At 40.8% G+C, this 17,123-nt stretch overlaps 1 protein-coding gene across 1 annotated transcript; it reads right to left on the reverse strand.

Moving 5' to 3' along the window:
* Nucleotides 1-1,718: 1,718 nt before the first annotated feature.
* rgs9bp (regulator of G protein signaling 9 binding protein) lies at nucleotides 1,719-16,329 on the reverse strand. The gene is made up of 3 exons (XM_034165439.1): nucleotides 16,026-16,329; nucleotides 3,685-3,991; nucleotides 1,719-2,095 (listed from the first exon to the last, which is right to left on the reverse strand). Exons 1-3 carry the CDS (start codon nucleotides 16,119-16,121, stop codon nucleotides 1,719-1,721), a joined length of 780 nt encoding a protein of 259 aa, XP_034021330.1. The 5' UTR covers nucleotides 16,122-16,329.
* Between the last annotated feature and the right edge of the window lie 794 nt (nucleotides 16,330-17,123).

Raw genomic sequence — 17,123 nt, forward strand, 5'->3', positions numbered from 1 at the left:
CTCCGGGTGCTGCAACTTCCTCCCATTTCCAAAGACTTACAGCTCAGGATGAATTGGTAACTTTAATTTAACCATTGGGGTGTGGATGTTTGTTTGTTTACATGTGTCAGGCCTACGACAGACTGGTGTCCTGTCCAGTGTGTATGCAGTATCTTGCCCCGTGACCCCTGGGATAGGCTCCAGTTGCCCTTAGACCGTATTTGGAATAAACGGGTATAGGAAATTAATGAACCTGATCATGCAAGACATGAAATATCTTGGGTTCATATGGTCTACAATGAAACATAAGTAAATGTAAAGATCACCGTTTTTTCCCCCATATCATCCTGACTTTTTCTGAAATGGGCTTGTAAGTGGTTTTATGCAGATTTTTTTTTTTTCAGTTTTTACAGTCAAATTGTGAAACTCAAATAGACCCAAATGCCATTTGAATAATACATTTTTTAATGTGTGTATTTGAAAATAATTCATAAGTATACGTTTTATTAGATACCACTGAACGTCTTTAGTTTTGTTGAATTTAACTGTAGTTAACAATAACATCACATTGATTATTTTGTGTCTGTCATTTTACAAAGGTGCAGATGTGTTCCCTTTCCCTTTGCATTCACTGGACATGGCATAAACACTGATATTTCAGTTTTGTTATTATGCTCATGAATAAAAACACCTCATGTTTCCCACCAATTCATGAAGAGTAACATATGATTCTGTATCAGGTCAAGACCTTGGTCAGGTTAAAAAATGCATGACCTTAACCTAAGGTCAAGGTCACAGGACAAATTTGAGGATTTTCTCATTTGAGCAGTTATAATGAAATGAAGAGGCCTAGGGTCACCAAACTCAAAGGAAAAGTCTTCCTTGATGTTGAGGTCAAGGTCACATGTCAAAAGGTCTTGCTAACACCACATGAATTCTTGCACCCAGGGATTTCACTGCCATGAAGGCTGAGGAGCGCCACTGGCAGCTGCCAGTAATTTTGTCTTTGCACAAGTTTATGTTGAAAAAATAAAATAAAATAAAAATGTAAGTTATAAATGGACACTTTTCAAACAAAAATAAACCTAAAGATTCTCATAAAACTACCCATTAACCAAGAGGGAGGCAGATCTCATGCTATTTTACTGTGTTTTACACATTCATTTCCTGTCTGAGTTAATTGAGCTAAACCCAAACTAAACTCTTGTTTTTTTTTTTGCTCAACCCTAAAGGATTTTCTTACTGTCCTATCTGCAGCTGTATTATCTGCACCCCCCCCCCCCCGCCCCCCAAGAACTTAGGGGTTAATGAGGAAAAAAAGTGGATAACACTTTACTTGAAGGTATCGTGGTAATAGTGACATGACACTGTCATAACTGTTACATGGCACAGTCATGAAGGTGTCATAAACATTATGTCAATGTCATAAACATTTATGACTGCTGTCATTAAGTGTCATTCAGTTTTTATAATGACAAGTTGACATTTTTGGGGTTGTTTTGATTATAACAACTTGACTTTAATCAAAGTGACATGACCACAAGTTGTCTTTGGGTTTTTTGGTCTTCGGTTGTATGCCAACTTGTCATTACAAAAACTGAATGACACTTAATGACAGCAGTCATAAACAATTATGACATTGACATAATGTTTATGACACCTTCATGACTGTGTCATGTAACAGTTATGACAGTGTCACGTCACTATTATCATGTTACCAAAAAGTGCAAAGGTTATACTCAAGAGAAAAATACGATACTGACAGACAGTAGAGCTGCCACCAGAACAACAGCACACAGCAGTAAGAGCACAAAGATGTGACTGCGCTGGCACAGAGGCTGGGGTCCAGACTGCTCCTCATCGATGGACGGCAGAGCCAGCGAGGCGCTATCGGTGCTGCTGAGAGGGTCGGCATACTGTGGCCCACGGGGCTCCACCATCCAGCGCAGCACATTGACTTTCATCTCCATGACATTGATCATATGGTCAATTTGTTTGATCTCATGCTCTATGACATTGTGTTCCTGGCTCTCCAGTGCAGCAGGAAGAGACGAAGCCTGAGCCTGGTTCAGGTCTGGTAGACTGAGCGCCCGAGCTGCTACTTCACTGCCTCCACCTGTGTTGTAAGAATGAAAATGTTTATTTTGAATGTGTCCAACACTTTAGATTGTCTACCAACTTTATTTGTTCCAATGGATTGCGAAAAGTGGCAAGAAGTTGGAACAACACCTCTGGGGCCCTGATCTTGAATGAATGTTGAATGATGATTTATTGTCATTACAATTACCTCAGAAATACAGCAATTAATCCACAGTTATTACTGGTTGAACGTAATAATGGAACACATCAGAATTAAAACAACCACACATATACATTTGATTTGTTTATGTATACTAAAATTTGAAGCAGTCCGTCATCCGAATTGAGGCAAAGTGAGTGTAGGCCACAGCAGAGTTCCGCGCAGCCGAGCTTGGGGTGGGGGTGGGGTGGGGGGGGGCACTGCAGCTGTGCCGCGTGGCCTCCTGGAGTGGCAGAACTGAGGCTGGGGTGGGGCCAGCCGCCCTCGCCGGAGTCACATCTTCCACCATGCACAATGCAATGCAAATATCATCAGCAAATTTGTGTAACAGTTAAGCAATATCTTCAGAATGTCAACAAAGAAAACTATCAAAATGACAGCATTTTCATTAACTGTTAGAATGTGACCTCTTACAGAAACTATCATTCCAGCGAGGGTCTTGCAAGAACCATAACTGCATTGGTCATGACGACAGAAGGTCAGTCCACATAAATACTGCCATTTAGTTCCTTTTTTTAATCCAGTATTGCTATAGGCAGCACTGTGGCTTAGCTGGTAGCATTGTTGCCTCACAGCAAGAAGGGCGTGGGATCGCTTCCCACCTGGCCCTTTCTGTGTGGAGTTTGCATGTTCTCCCCATGTTCGCATGGGTTTCCTTCGGGTGATCCAGCTTTCTCCCACTTCCAAAGACATGGAGGTTTGGTGAACTGGAAAACTTAAATTGACTGTAGGTGTTAATGTGTTTGTCTATATGTGGCCCTGCAACAGACTGGCATCCTGTCCAGGGTGTACACCGCCTTATGCCCTATGACTGCTGGGATAGGCTCCAGCCCCTCCTTGATTGGAGTAAGCGGGCATAGAAAATGAATGAATATTGCTGTTGCTCTTATAATGTTTAAAATGCTGTTCATTTCTTACTCCATCCATACACACTGCATCATATATTTTAAAATGTTGTTATACTTTCTTTGCACCATGTCACTTATAATAGCAAAAAAAGTCTTTCCCTTACATCTCTACGAAATAAAACCACTTCATGCAAGTGTAAAAACTGTTTTTGAGATATCGGAATGTTTTTTATTCCAAATACATGTTTTCTTTAAGTACTTTTTAAATTCAGTACTTTAATAAAAACTTACCTCATGTTAGTTTGCACACAGCTGTCATGTTTACACACAGTGTCCATTGTTTGACAACAAATGTATTCACTCTCGTCTGTACCCCCTTGTGGTTGTCTAAAAATGAGGTGTGGTCATGCATAAAGGTGGCACGTTCCTACCATCTGTCACGAAAAAGTGTTTGCTCTTTAGACTACTTTAAATGGTTGTAGTTAATTAATAGTTTAGAACTTTATACCAAATCTATTTGCCATACACAGCACACAAAGATGTGCAGTTGATACTTACCTTGTATGCCAGTTTGCACCAAAGCAGCGCTGTTGGCTAGAGAGAAAACGTCTCCCATGTTGAAGACTTTGCGCATATCAGCGTGAAGCAGCTCTAGACTGGAGGAGAAAGCCACCCACAGGAGCTCCATCTCCTTCCGTTGCTGCTCAGGCAGGCTCTTGTCCCTCAGATATGATGTCAGATGAAGACAGATGGCTGAAGCCAAATTTTGGGCCTTTTCTCGTGTTTGCCGTAGTTCATCTCGCAGCTGTAAGCTGTCTGTGCAGGTTCCAACGCACAAGGCCAAGTGTCTGTAACACGCCACCACCTGCATGAGGGCAAACAACAAAGTTCTCATTTTAGTAATAGAGTGTTGAAAATATGGACTAACATCACATGCACTGTTTGCACAATAAAGCTCATTTGTAGATTTATGAAGTGCAGCGAGTGTATAACTTGTAAACATGATGTGATCTGCAAGGGTGTTACTCGGTCTAGATATGCCTGCACTGAAAAGACACTGAAATACAGGGTTGGCAAAAGCCTATGAATCATTTTTTTCTGCTTTTGGCAGCTCCTGCTAGGGATCGTCACAGTATGCCATCCATCTCCATCTCTAACCTGTCCTATGTCACACCAACCACCTGCATGTCATCCCTCACCACACTAATAAACCTCAGTTCAATTTAGTTTATTTATATAGGGCCAAATCACAACATAAGTTTACCCAAGGTACTTCACAAGGGTAAGGTGTAAACTTACCAACTCCCATGATCAAGCAACAGTGTCTGCATTTTTCTTTCTGTGAAAAAACAGGTGTCAAACAGGTGCCTCTTATTTAGGGCCCCTTCACACATAACACAATTGAAGCCAACTAGTGCACAAAGGAGGAAATGCATGCCATTCGTGAAAAATTAGAGCTGCCTCCAACGCCTCGTACACCTGTCGCTACAACCACTCGTGCACACAAGTGGCAGAAAGACAGTGTGCCCTGTGAAAGCCCATTCGATCCCTCTCGTGTCAGGTATCGGCCAAATTCTAGGTGACACACACGAACATCTAATACCGCTTGTGGAGCACTTAGGAAATGTGTAGCCATTCGTGCTGTCAGCACAAAAATAGTGAGCAGGCGACCACGTTTAAGCTGGCTGTGGAAAGTGCCCCCATAACTGTGGCGTTGCCAAGTACACGTGGCATGCCAGAGTGTCGGTTCCCTGCACTCCCCTGCTCCCCCCCCCACAGGCGAGCCACCTCCCATCTGATCACAGAGTGGCACCTTGGTCTGTGTACTGAACGGACAGGGGGCATGGCTGGTGCCACAACAGCAGCTGTTGAGATCTCTGGTCCTGGATGTCACAGCTGCAGAACATGCTTTCTGTCCTCACTTGGAAATACATACAAACATATATTGCTTTTGTGACGGGCTGGAGAGCGCACACAGCGTGCACATTGACAGCCTGTTCCAGCTGAAACGGACCATCAGTTCATGTGGACACGCAGCAGGCCATCTGAATGTCACATCTCTCTGACAGGACACGTGTGTCCTGTGAGCAGCACGCTGCAGGACTTAATGACAAGCCAACAGTGCGACAAATACGTCACTTGCAGTCACGTATCAGCAGAAATACACCGTAACAAATGCCGTTTGGTCAGTTATCATGGTGCTTTTTTCTCTTTTTAAAAATACGTTTATCTCCTTGTTGATTTTAGCCATTTCACGCTCCTGTGATTGTAGCGCAGTGGTAAAGTTTCCATCTGTTAATCAGAGCTTTTGTAAATTGCAGGTTCGAATCCTGTGAGTGGCATTTATTTTTTATTTAACCAAGGTTATTTAACCGCAGGGTTCTGTATTGCGTCTCCTTTTATTTTATTTTTCTCCACATCAGTGGTGCGATGTGGTGCAACACGTCCCAGCTGCTCGCACTGTGTTCGTGCATGTGCACGATGGTTCATGGTTCCCCATTTCGTGTCTGGTTCATGGATTTTCTTCAGGTTTCTGCATCTTTCATGTTATGTGTGAAGGGGCCCTTAAGGACGAAGGCAGCAAATGTTGTACATGCTGGTTCTATTGCATTGCTCTCTGAAAATCTGAGTAAAATGGGTCATTAAAGACATTGCGCTTCATTCACGAACTGTTCTTAAGAACAAAGTTGTTCCTAAGTCCTGCTTACAAAGCTTTTACGAAGATTGTGGCATTAGTGAATGTTTTCCTATCCAGGATTTGTTCTTAGGTAAGAACAAATCAGTAAAAAGTAGTCTGGGGACAAATTAAATATAAAATGATTTAGATTTTTCCCATAGCCTACTTGAGAGTGACGTCTCCCCGATGATGGCCCCAATGCGTTGGTCCAACTCGGACAGCTCGTGGGTATCTGATGTTCCCTCTCTAGTCTGCTGCATCTCCCGTTGGGATTTTGAGATGGCTTTTTGGGTGTTGGATTTTAAATCAAACCATTTCTTTTTCACCTCCTTGGTTGTACATCTTTCTCCAGGTACTGCATTCACTGCATGTGTGACAGGCTCCCATGCTTGAGTATTGTTGGTGTTGGTGTAACCTGCACTAAGGCTACTGAATAGAATTTTCTTCCTGTGGCTGATTTCCTGCAGCAGTACCTCCACCTCTAAACTGCCAAAATTTGTTTTTTGTTTTTTTTCTTAGCCTGCTGCGCTGAAATTGATTTTCTTTTTGCTTTTGGCATTTTGTTTCCTCTTTATGAAATCTGCGTCTACTCACAGCTATGCAGTCTCATGCCTTTTAATGGGCATTGATGGGCGGTTACTTTTGCTAATCATATGTTAATTAGGCTCACCAGGCAGTGAGCCTAATTAACAGTTTACTAGGAGATGGGATTCATCAATTTAAGAACACAACTGCAAACATTCCTGCGGTTTAAGAACATGTTGATGAATCTGACATAGTGGTTTCTTGAGAACCTTCTAGGGACAGCTTAAGAAGGAATCTAAGAAAATTCTTCAGAAGATATTGGTGAATGATTCCCATTGTTCAGAAGAACAGCGTATTTTGATTAAAAAGTTGACTGGAGAGGGGAAAACATATAAAGAAGCACAGAAAATGATAGACTGCTCAGCTTAAGTGTTCTCAAATGCTTTAAAATGGCAAGCAAAACTAGAAAGATGTGGAAGAAAATGGAAAACCACCATACAAGTGGATCAATGAGTAGCCAAAATACCAAAGGCTCAGCCAATGATCGGCTCCAGGTTGATCAAAGAAGATCTAAAGTTACCTGTGAGTATTGTAACAATTAGAAAACACCTATGTGAAGTCAAGCTATGGGGAAGAAGACCCCACAAAGCCCTATTGTTAAAAAAACATGATGAAGAGGTTTGCAAAACAACATATTGACTGACCCAAAGAGAAACAACATTTTGTGGACTGATGAAAGTAGGATTGTTCTTTTTTGGTCTATGGGCTGTAGACAATTTGTCAGATGACTCCCAAAAACTGAATTCAAGCTACAGTACACTGTAAAGATAGTGGAGCATGGTGGAGTAAGCATCATGATATGGAGACGTTTCTCATACAATGGTGTTGGGCCAATGTTTTCGCATACCAGGCATCATGGATCAGTTTGAATAGATCAAAATACTTGAAGAGGTCATGTTGTCTTGTGCCAAAGAGGAAATGCCCTTGAAATGGGTGTTTCAACAAGACAATGGGCCTCATGTATCAACGTTGCGTACGGCGATATTTGAGCGTATATGGGGTGTACGCCAAAACGGCTGCGCTACTTGGCATTAATCAATGTGGTCGTTGGCGTACGCTGCGCTGAAAATATACACCAGGTCGAGAGATGGCGTAAATTATACACCAAAATGAACCAGCGCTGGAATCCACATAAAAATGAAGATGATCAACATGATAAACAGTGCCATTATACAAATCAATGCATATGTTACATAAATAACACTTTCCTGATTATACTACATAATAATCAATACAAATCCTGCCTTTGCGGGATTGTTATGGAGCACGATCCGTGGTCACAGCGCTGACTGCAAAGACAGCACTGCTCGCCTTTTTCTCCAGACTTCGAGCCTGGAGCCAGAGCAGCGCTGAGCTTAACTTCATGTGGTGTGATCGTTTTAGACAATGAAATTGATAATAACAACTGTAGTTTCGTCATTCCCTTAATTCGCCCGTGCTGCAACCAGGTTTTGTCGTCTCCATTCGGTTGTCACAATAAAATAAATACAGAAATACATTTAACAAATAAAGAAATCTGACAGATTAGGCGTGTCTTATTAATTGAGCGAGCAAATATCCACATGTCAAGAATTATTGACATGTGAAAAGAGAATACAGTGGTGCCTCGCTATAACGGCGTTCACCTGTCGTGGGCTCGGAGTCTCGCGGAGTATTTAGTCCAATTTTGCATGCCTTTTTTTTTTTTTTTTACAGTGTTCTGTGTTCTGCGTATCTGTTTATAAGAATCTTGTTGCCCAGAAGAGAAAAGCGCACCAACAACTACTCATACCTGTGTTTGTCACACGGAAACAAACACCTGCTGCAGCGAGATGTGAGTGGGAAAAGGCGCAGCGCCAGGACACAGAGGCCCGATCTGTGAAATACTGGTCAGTCACTATTAATAATTTCTTATGTGTCCGACCTCGTTCTTTGATCGTTAAAATTAATTTGTTAGTTCTAAATGCCATCATAATTATTTATAGGAAAACGTTCTATTTTTATTTCCCAAACAAATGTTTGGGCCTGAAAACAGTTTGGTATTATTTTCCTACTAAGGTTTGAACTTTGAGAGTGTTTACACACAAGAGAAAAGTGAGAAAATGTTCATGCCTGATTGAGAAAGTGTATAAACTGTGTAGTGAGGGGTTTTACAGCTTTGAAACGTTTATAATAATTGTAAAAAATAACGCTGACTACGTCCCGGTTTCGCGTATTATGGGCTATTTTTTAGAACATAACTCCAGCGATTAATGAGGGACCACTGTAACACTTTATTGATTATATACTACAAAACAATTGATACGACAGCCGCTTTTGGCGCTCTATTGGCACGCGTTGTGATTGGTGGAGTTCTTTTTCATTGCCGTCTTCCCGGCTTCCATGTCGTAAAATGGGGGTGTGTCTGAAGCGGAGTCTGAATATTTATGGGGGTGTTTATTATAATTACGATCGTTTCCACCCGCCGCATTTATCAAGGTCACGTCAGGCGTACGCCAGAAATGGGCAGGTGTGCACTGCTTGATACATGTCACGGTGACTTTGGTGTATTTCAAGTTTACACCGTAAATTTACGCCACAAGTGCGCAACATTGATACATGAGGCCCAATGAGCCCAAACACACCAGCAAGCGAGCAGCATCTTGGTTCCAGACCAACAAGATTAACGATATGGAGTGACCAGCCCAATCCCTGGACCTTAATCCAAGAGAATTCTTGTGGGGCGATATCAAAAATGCTGTTTCTGAGGCAAAACCAAGACATGCAGAGGAACTGTGGAGTATAGTCCAGTCGTCCTGGACTGGAATACCTGTTCACAGGTGCCAGAAGTTGGTTGAATCCATGCAACACAGATGCGATGCAGTTCTCAGAAACTGTGGTTATACAACTAAATATTAGTTCAGTCATTCACAGGAAAGCTAAATCTTCAAGCATTTTTTGGTTTATACAGTAAATGTTTCAGTTTGTAAAGAAAAATGCAGACACTGCTATTCTTTTGAACAGTGTAATATTCTAATTTCTTCACTTTCTGTAAAGTAATCTTCTTCTTCTTTGTCTTTCGGCTGTTCCCGTTAGGGGTCGCCACTAGAGATGGGATTTATGGCTCTTTGGGGGGATCTGGATCTTTATGGCTCGTTCCTTTCAAAGAGCCGTTCAAAAAAACTGGGTCATATGGCTCTTTTTTTTTTTTTTTTTTTAAAGTATTTTAGGCTTAATTATCAATTTCTGCCATGTGTGCATTCGTGGTGGTGCATGCTGCAGCGTGCATGCGCACTTTGCCATTAAAATGCATTCTGGTTAGAAATTCCTACCGCCATTTGTGACATAAATTGATAATTAAACCTAAAAATATTGAGAGAGAGAGAGAGAGAGAGAGAGAGAGAGAGAGAGAGAGAGAGAGAGAGAGAGAGAGAGAGAGAAATGAGCCATCTCAATGTCACTTTTCAAATTTGCTCCCCTATCCTGTGTCTCCCTACCTTTTCTGCCAGCAGTGGACATCGACATGAATCCTTGGGGAGAACAGCACGCTCAGGCAAAAGACTGGTGTTGACTGACTGAAATCTTGTTCCAAACGAGAAGAGAACAAGGAGTAGAAACCTGACATTAAACCAAACCTGTTGTTGCTTAAAGTAGCCAGTAGATGGCGATAACGCATTGTAAATAACCAAGGAAACACTGAGAAACACAAAAATGAATGAAAGGTCATTAAGACCAACACCATATGTTTTTGTTCTTTCCATATATATTTTTAAAAGTTTTTGTATTGCACATGTTCTTTTTCTATTCACTTTAAATCTGATATCACAGCCATTATCAACCATTATCTGAGTTTGAATTATTTGGAAATACTGATTATAACCCCATTATAATATGTTGAAAATAATTTCGGTCTGAATTCATTGTAAATATTCCACTAGGTGGTACAGCATCCCTCTGCCTTATTTTCGCACCACAAGAACCCCCCTCCCCCCTGCAGGAGTACTCATGTGAAGGCACATGCTGCCTGTGCCCCTCCCCCCGTAGCTGCTCTCTTTCTATGCAGGGGGGGCACAGCCAAAACCAACTGGATGTTCCTGGAAGCTGTGTGAAACAAACACGCATGAAAAAAAAGAACGACAAAAGAACGGCTCCCGTGCAGCTGCGACTCGGCTCCCTTCGTTCATATTAAAGAGCCGTTCAAAAGAATCGGCTCGTTCGTGAACGTCACAACACTAGTCGCCACAGCAGATCAATCGTTTCCATCTCACCCTGTCCTCTGTATCTTCCTCTGTCACACCAACCACCTGCATGTCCTCTCTCAGCACATCCATGAACCTCCTCTTTGGCCTCCCTCTTCTCCTCCTAAGTAATAAATTTGGTAAATTTTTCTTCATGTTTTGATTTGGAATAGAATGTGCAGTGTTTCCAGTGCATTTTTGTGTATGGAAATAAAAGCTATTATAAGGATTTTGAGCTTTACTCTCTTTTTAAACACACTGCTGTTATTTCAAACACAACTGCACAACACCATCTCTCCTTTCACAGTCCTCTCTTTGATACCACATCTATCAATTACTCTCCCATCATCTTTGTTCCCTTCACCAGGATGTCCACTGAACTCTGCTCTAATCACTACTCTTTCATGTTTGGGTACACTCTCTACCATCCCATCAAACACAGTCTAGAAATCTTCATCCTCCATCACCCCTTCAATGTCCAATTTAACACTCATCACCTCATCAGACACTTCAACTCAAACACACTTTAAACTCTTCTTTCAAAATGACTCCAACACCAATTTTTCTCCCATCCACCAAATGACAGAACAGTTTGTGCCCACCTCCCATGTGCCTGTCTTTACTTCTCTTCCACATGGTCTCTTGTACACACAGTATATCTACCTTTCTTCTCACCATCATATCAGAAAAGGTTCTCCCTTTACCCGTCAGTTGGCTTTGTTCTTTTTTAGATAGTGCATCTTAAATATTTAAATAATAAAAATTTTAAAAAATAAAATTAAATAAATAACAGAAAATAAATCTTTTCTGTTTGAATCTGTATTTGACTGCTCACTTATTTTGCTGCCATGCTACAGTTTCAGCTAAAAAAAATTATGACATAATGCAGATTTTTTTCTGTTTTGGAGCAAGCAACATATGTAACAGGGTGACTTTTTTTGATTGTATTTTGGTTTTGTCTTATTTTGAAGTGTGTGCTTTTATTTTGTTGTATTTTGTTGTGTGTGCATGTGTTTCCTGTTTTGCATCATCCCAATGGCTACACCTGGAGCGGGCTTGTTTTGGGAAATGACTGTAGGTGTGGTAGCGGAAGTCAGTGGATTGGGGACACTTTATAGGATGGGAGTGTTTGTAGGTGGGGAAAGGCAATTGGGAGGAGAAGCAACCGTGAGAAGATGCGAGCACCGGAGGGAACGACGAGGACGGCACGGTGGAGGAGAGCTTGGGTTGGAGCAGCAGCAATGTCACGCCAAAATCTATTAAAAAGTTACTTATATTGTACTTGAATGAATGTATGTTCCTTTAGCTTCTCCCCTCACTCTGGTTCACCAAAGCAGATCCATTATATATTTTACCTACATTATATTGTACTTGAATGTACAACATGTATACGTGTGTGCATGTAGCATAGAATAGAGTCTTTATTGTCTATTAGACCCCATTCCTACCAGGCTGCTCAAGGAAGCCCTACCATTAATTAATGCTTCGATCTTAAATATGATCAATCTGTCTTTATTAGTTGGCTATGTACCACAGGCTTTTAAGGTGGCAGTAATTAAACCATTACTTAAAAAGCCATCACTTGACCTCAGTGCTGCTTTTGATACTGTTGACCATAAAATTTTATTACAGAGATTAGAGCATGCCATAGGTATTAAAGGCACTGCGCTGCAGTGGTTTGAATCATATTTATCTAATAGATTACAATTTGTTCATGTAAATGGGGAATCTTCTTCACAGACTAAGGTTAATTATGGAGTTCCACAAGGTTCTGTGCTAGGACCAATTTTATTCACTTTATACATGCTTCCTTTACGCAGTATTATTAGAAAGCATTGCTTAAATTTTCATTGTTACTCAGATGATACCCAGCTTTATCTATCCATGACGCCAGAGGACACACACCAATTAATTAAACTGCAGGAATGTCTTACAGACATAAAGACACGGACGACCTCTAATTTCCTGCTTTTAAATTCAGATAAAACTGAAGTTATTGTACTTGGCCCCACAAATCTTAGAAACATGGTGTCTAACCAGATCCTTACTCTGGATGGCATTACCCTGACCTCCAGTAATACTGTGAGAAATCTTGGAATCATTTTTGATCAGGATATGTCCTTCAATGCGCATATTAAGCAAATATGTAGGACTGCTTTTTTGCATTTGCGCAATATCTCTAAAATTAGAAAGGTCTCAGAGTGATGCTGAAAAGCTAATTCATGCATTTATTTCTTCTAGACTGGTCTACTGTAATTCATTATTATCAGGTTGTCCTAAAAGTTCCCTGAAAAGCCTTCAGTTAATTCAAAATGCTGCAGCTAGAGTACTGACGGGGACTAGAAGGAGAGAGCATATTTCACCCATATTGGCCTCTCTTCATTGGCTCCCTGTTAATTCCAGAATAGAATTTAAAATTCTTCTTCTTACTTATAAGGTTTTGAATAATCAGGTCCCATCTTATCTTAGGGATCTCATAGTACCATATCAATAGAGCACTTCGCTCTCAGACTGCAGCCTTACTTGTAGTTCCTAGGGTTTGTAAGAGTAGAATGGGAGGCAGAGCCTTCAGCTTTCAGGCTCCTCTCCTGTGGAACTACAAGTAGCTGCCAATTCAGATTAGGGAGACAGACACCCTCTCTACTTTTAAGATTAAGCTTAAAACTTTCCTTTTTGCTAAAGCTTATAGTTAGGGTTGGATCAGGTGACCCTGAACCATCCCTTAGTTATGCTGCTATAGACTTAGACTGCTGGGGGGCTCCCATGATGCACTGAGTGTTTCTTTTTATTCACCTCTTTTTGCTCTGTATGCACCACTCTGCATTTAATCATTAGTGATTGATCTCTGCTCTCTTCCACAGCATGTCTTTTTCCTGGTTCTCTCCCTCAGCCCCAACCAGTCCCAGCAGAAGACTGCCCCTCCCTGAGCCTGGTTCTGCTGGAGGTTTCTTCCTGTTAAAAGGGAGTTTTTCCTTCCCACTGTCGCCAGGTGCTTGCTCATAGGGGGTCGTTTTGACCGTTGGGGTTTTTCTGTAATTATTGTATGGCTTTTACCTTACAATATAAAGCGCCTTGGGACAACTGTTTGTTGTGATTTGGTGCTATATAAATAAAATTGATTTGATTTGATTTTGATTCATTGCACATATATACATACAACGAAATTTGTCCTCTACATTTAACACATCCTAATTACAGTTAGACACAATCCAACCACTAGGAGCAGTGGGCAGCCATAGTCTGGGGCCCAGGGACCAACTCCAGATGTACTAGACTTTGCCTTGGTCAGGGGCAGAGAAACGAGAAGACCATAAATAAGCATGTTTTGATTGTGGGAGGAAACTGGAGTGCCCGAAGGAAACACATACAGACACGGGGAGAACATGCAAACTCCACACAGAAAGGCCAGGAATCAATCCCACGACCTTCTTGCTGTGAGGCACCAGTGTTAACCACTAATCCACCGTGCCGTACACACACACACACACACACACACACACACACACACACACACACACACACACACACACACACACACACACACACACATATATACATATATATACATACATATATATACATATATATATACACATATATATATATATGTGTATGTGTGTGTAAAATAATAATGTAAAACATACAATTTGCAAAACTTTAGTAACATATGTTCTGGATTGAATTGAAAGCCTTTATCGTCATTGAACTGATTACAGAACAGCAAAATTAGGGTTGCAACTCCAGTAGGTACTCATAAAAGAAATATAAGTTACACAATAAAATACACAAGTATAAAGTGCAGTGCGACCAGGTAAACGTGCAAGTGGGGATAACACGTATTGGTTACAACTGCAAAGGAGTTTAAAATACTGAAGAAATGACTGTCATTAAAGTAAGTTTTGTGGATATAAAGATAATTGTAAAGTTAAATGGGGTTGATACTGAAACAGTGTATACAATCAACATTTTGGAAGTGAGTCTACATCATGAACCCTACTGGAAATTGTACAGTGGATCAGTTATCCAAGTTGTAATCGCGCAATAAACGTAAAGATTTATTCAATCAAACTTCTTTGCATTGTTCATTAACTGTGCTATGCATATGTGTCTCACTAAGTTGAGGTATGCGGTAAGAGTTAGACATATAAACCTCAGTTTTAAACTTTAGAAAGAGGATTTGTGATAAAAGCTCAGTTTTTAAATTCTGCCAGCTTGTTATTTTGAAGCCCAAACTGTATCAGACTGTATACTCCTTCTGCAGGATGAATACATAACGATCAGTTTTTCAGTTACTCAGAGCTACAGTTGTATGTAAAAGTTTGGGCACCCCTGATGATTTCCATGATTTTCCTTTATAAATCATCAGTTGTTTGGATCAGCAATTTCAGTTAAATATATCATATAGCAGACAAACAGTGATATTTGAGAAGTGAAATTAAATTTATAGGATTTACAGAAAGTGTGCAATAATTCTTTAAACAAAATTAGGCAGGTACATACATTTATGAAGTGTTTAGTGTCGGGAATAAATTGTGGAACTGTTCTTAACATGAACTGGAATTGTGTAATTTCACAATAACCTCATACTAAATGCTTTTGCTGTTGAGTTTTGTTATACTTTTTGGTGTGTTTCTATGACATTAATACTTTGCATTGTATGTATGTTTAGGTTTAAAATACGTTACAGCTTTGGCCGACAAGTTTTTCTGTCTGAATTGTGTGAATTATTTTTAAGGGGGATGAATTTTGTACCCCACCTCACGCCCCATGACTACTGGAGATAGGCGCCAGACCCCCAGGTGACCCTTAGAGTAAGCGGGCATTGGAAATGAATGAATATATGCTGTCAAATACTTTTTCCCCTTGATGTGCAGTAATGATTCCATCCATCAGACTATAAACTGGGCCATTTACAGACAAACTTGCAAAAGAGAGAAAATGCATGTTAATTACAACTACAAAATACATGCCAGTGACTAAGAAGAAGTTATGTGTGCAGCATCTATCACAGACACAAATAAGGTCAGAAGCAGTCGGTGGACCAAGAGCTCCTTTTTCAGGAAAAGTGCTTTTTCAGCCACAGGCAAAAAAAAAAAAAAGCTTGTGTTGTACATATTTGTTATCAGCCTGATACATTAACAACCACTATAGACCATGGTGAGAAAAGGCGGCACAAATATGTACTTAAGGATTTTTTTTCCAACACATTTTATTGGTCCCAACCTTATCAAATGATTAGACTACAATTTTAACAGCAGTTATGGCAAAAATATAAACAGTGATGGTTGAGCTATAACTGATCTGATATGAACCTGCCACAAACATAGTAACATTCCCATTTTTCAACATCTCAAATCACATGCAAGCTGCACCGACAGACAGAAATATGACATTACTTTTAGTTTGACAAGTGTTGCAATGTTAAAGTCTGAGCACATTACCTTTGTTAAAGAGTCCACCAGAGCTTTGCCATCAGCCAAAGCCTTGTCTGTGCCGACCAAGCAATCATCACCCACTTTGTTATTTACAAGTGGCATGAGGGTGATTTTTCCCCGAGTCTCAGACTCTGCCACAGCCGGCTCTTCACTTCTGCTGCTGCTTCCCCACTTCTTCACTTGCAAGATTCTTCATTGAATAGATGGCACAATCAGTCCCAACACTGCACATTCTGCTCCAAAATCCCCTTTGAAGTACTAAGCATCCTTTGGTGACTGAAAAAAAGACCCACAAGGAGCCAGAAAACAAATGCAAATGGGGAAAAAAATAATAAAGTGATGTGACCCTTAAGCAAAGTGCTAATCCAGTGATTGACCCCTTTGCACTGAGGCAGGCTCAGGGCATCAGATAATCTCATTAAGTGTCACTGAGACCAGAGGAATAGAAGAGCTGCTGCAGCCTCGACCACAACGGTACGGACGTGCTGATACGCTAGATGACCACACTGGCTACACGTCATTCAGCACTTAAAGATTTTCATATAGCACATTGAAAATAGTTCAGGAATTTCACTGGAGGGAATTTAAAAACAAATCAGTATATGCATTATGGGAATTTAATAGTGTATACATGGCTTCTTTTTTTTTGTCAGGGTCTTGGTGGCTGACTTTCCCCAGGCTGTAAATTAATGGATGGCCTACTTTGGTAGGGTGATATAAAGTTCAGCGTATACGAAAGCATGAATTCCCTGCCGTGGTTTTCTCATAGCAGTGGACATATTCACATTCAATGTTTTTAAGGTTAAAGAAAAACATTTCATACATACTCGCTTCCTGTCCCTGTGAGATCAAATTTTAAGGTTCTGCTACTAGCCTATAAAATTGTTCACCCACTGGCACCTCCCTACTTTGCTGACCTAAATAAACATTACGTACCGGCCAGGCTCTGTATTCTCAGGGTGCAGGACTACTGTGTCATTAGGGTGGATAAAAAGTCTGCAGGTCACAGAGCTTTCTCTTATCATGCCCGTTTTGCGGAATGATCTCCCTGGATCAATAAAACAGTCAAGATTCTGTGGACTTTCAAGTCCAGACTTAAGACGC

This window comes from Thalassophryne amazonica, unplaced genomic scaffold, assembly GCF_902500255.1.
Source record: "Thalassophryne amazonica unplaced genomic scaffold, fThaAma1.1, whole genome shotgun sequence".
Classification (NCBI taxonomy): Eukaryota; Metazoa; Chordata; class Actinopteri; order Batrachoidiformes; family Batrachoididae; genus Thalassophryne; species Thalassophryne amazonica.

What these genes read in the sequence shown, in the direction of transcription:
- rgs9bp (XM_034165439.1), bottom strand. Translation starts at nt 16,121, where the DNA reads ATGCCACTTGTAAATAACAAAGTGGGTGATGATTGCTTGGTCGGCACA. An exon ending in TGGTGGACTCTTTAACAAAG is followed by an intron (nt 3,992 to 16,025) that starts GTAATGTGCTCA and finishes GCCCTCATGCAG; the next exon opens with GTGGTGGCGTGTTACAGACA. An exon ending in GGTGCAAACTGGCATACAAG is followed by an intron (nt 2,096 to 3,684) that starts GTAAGTATCAAC and finishes CTTACAACACAG; the next exon opens with GTGGAGGCAGTGAAGTAGCA.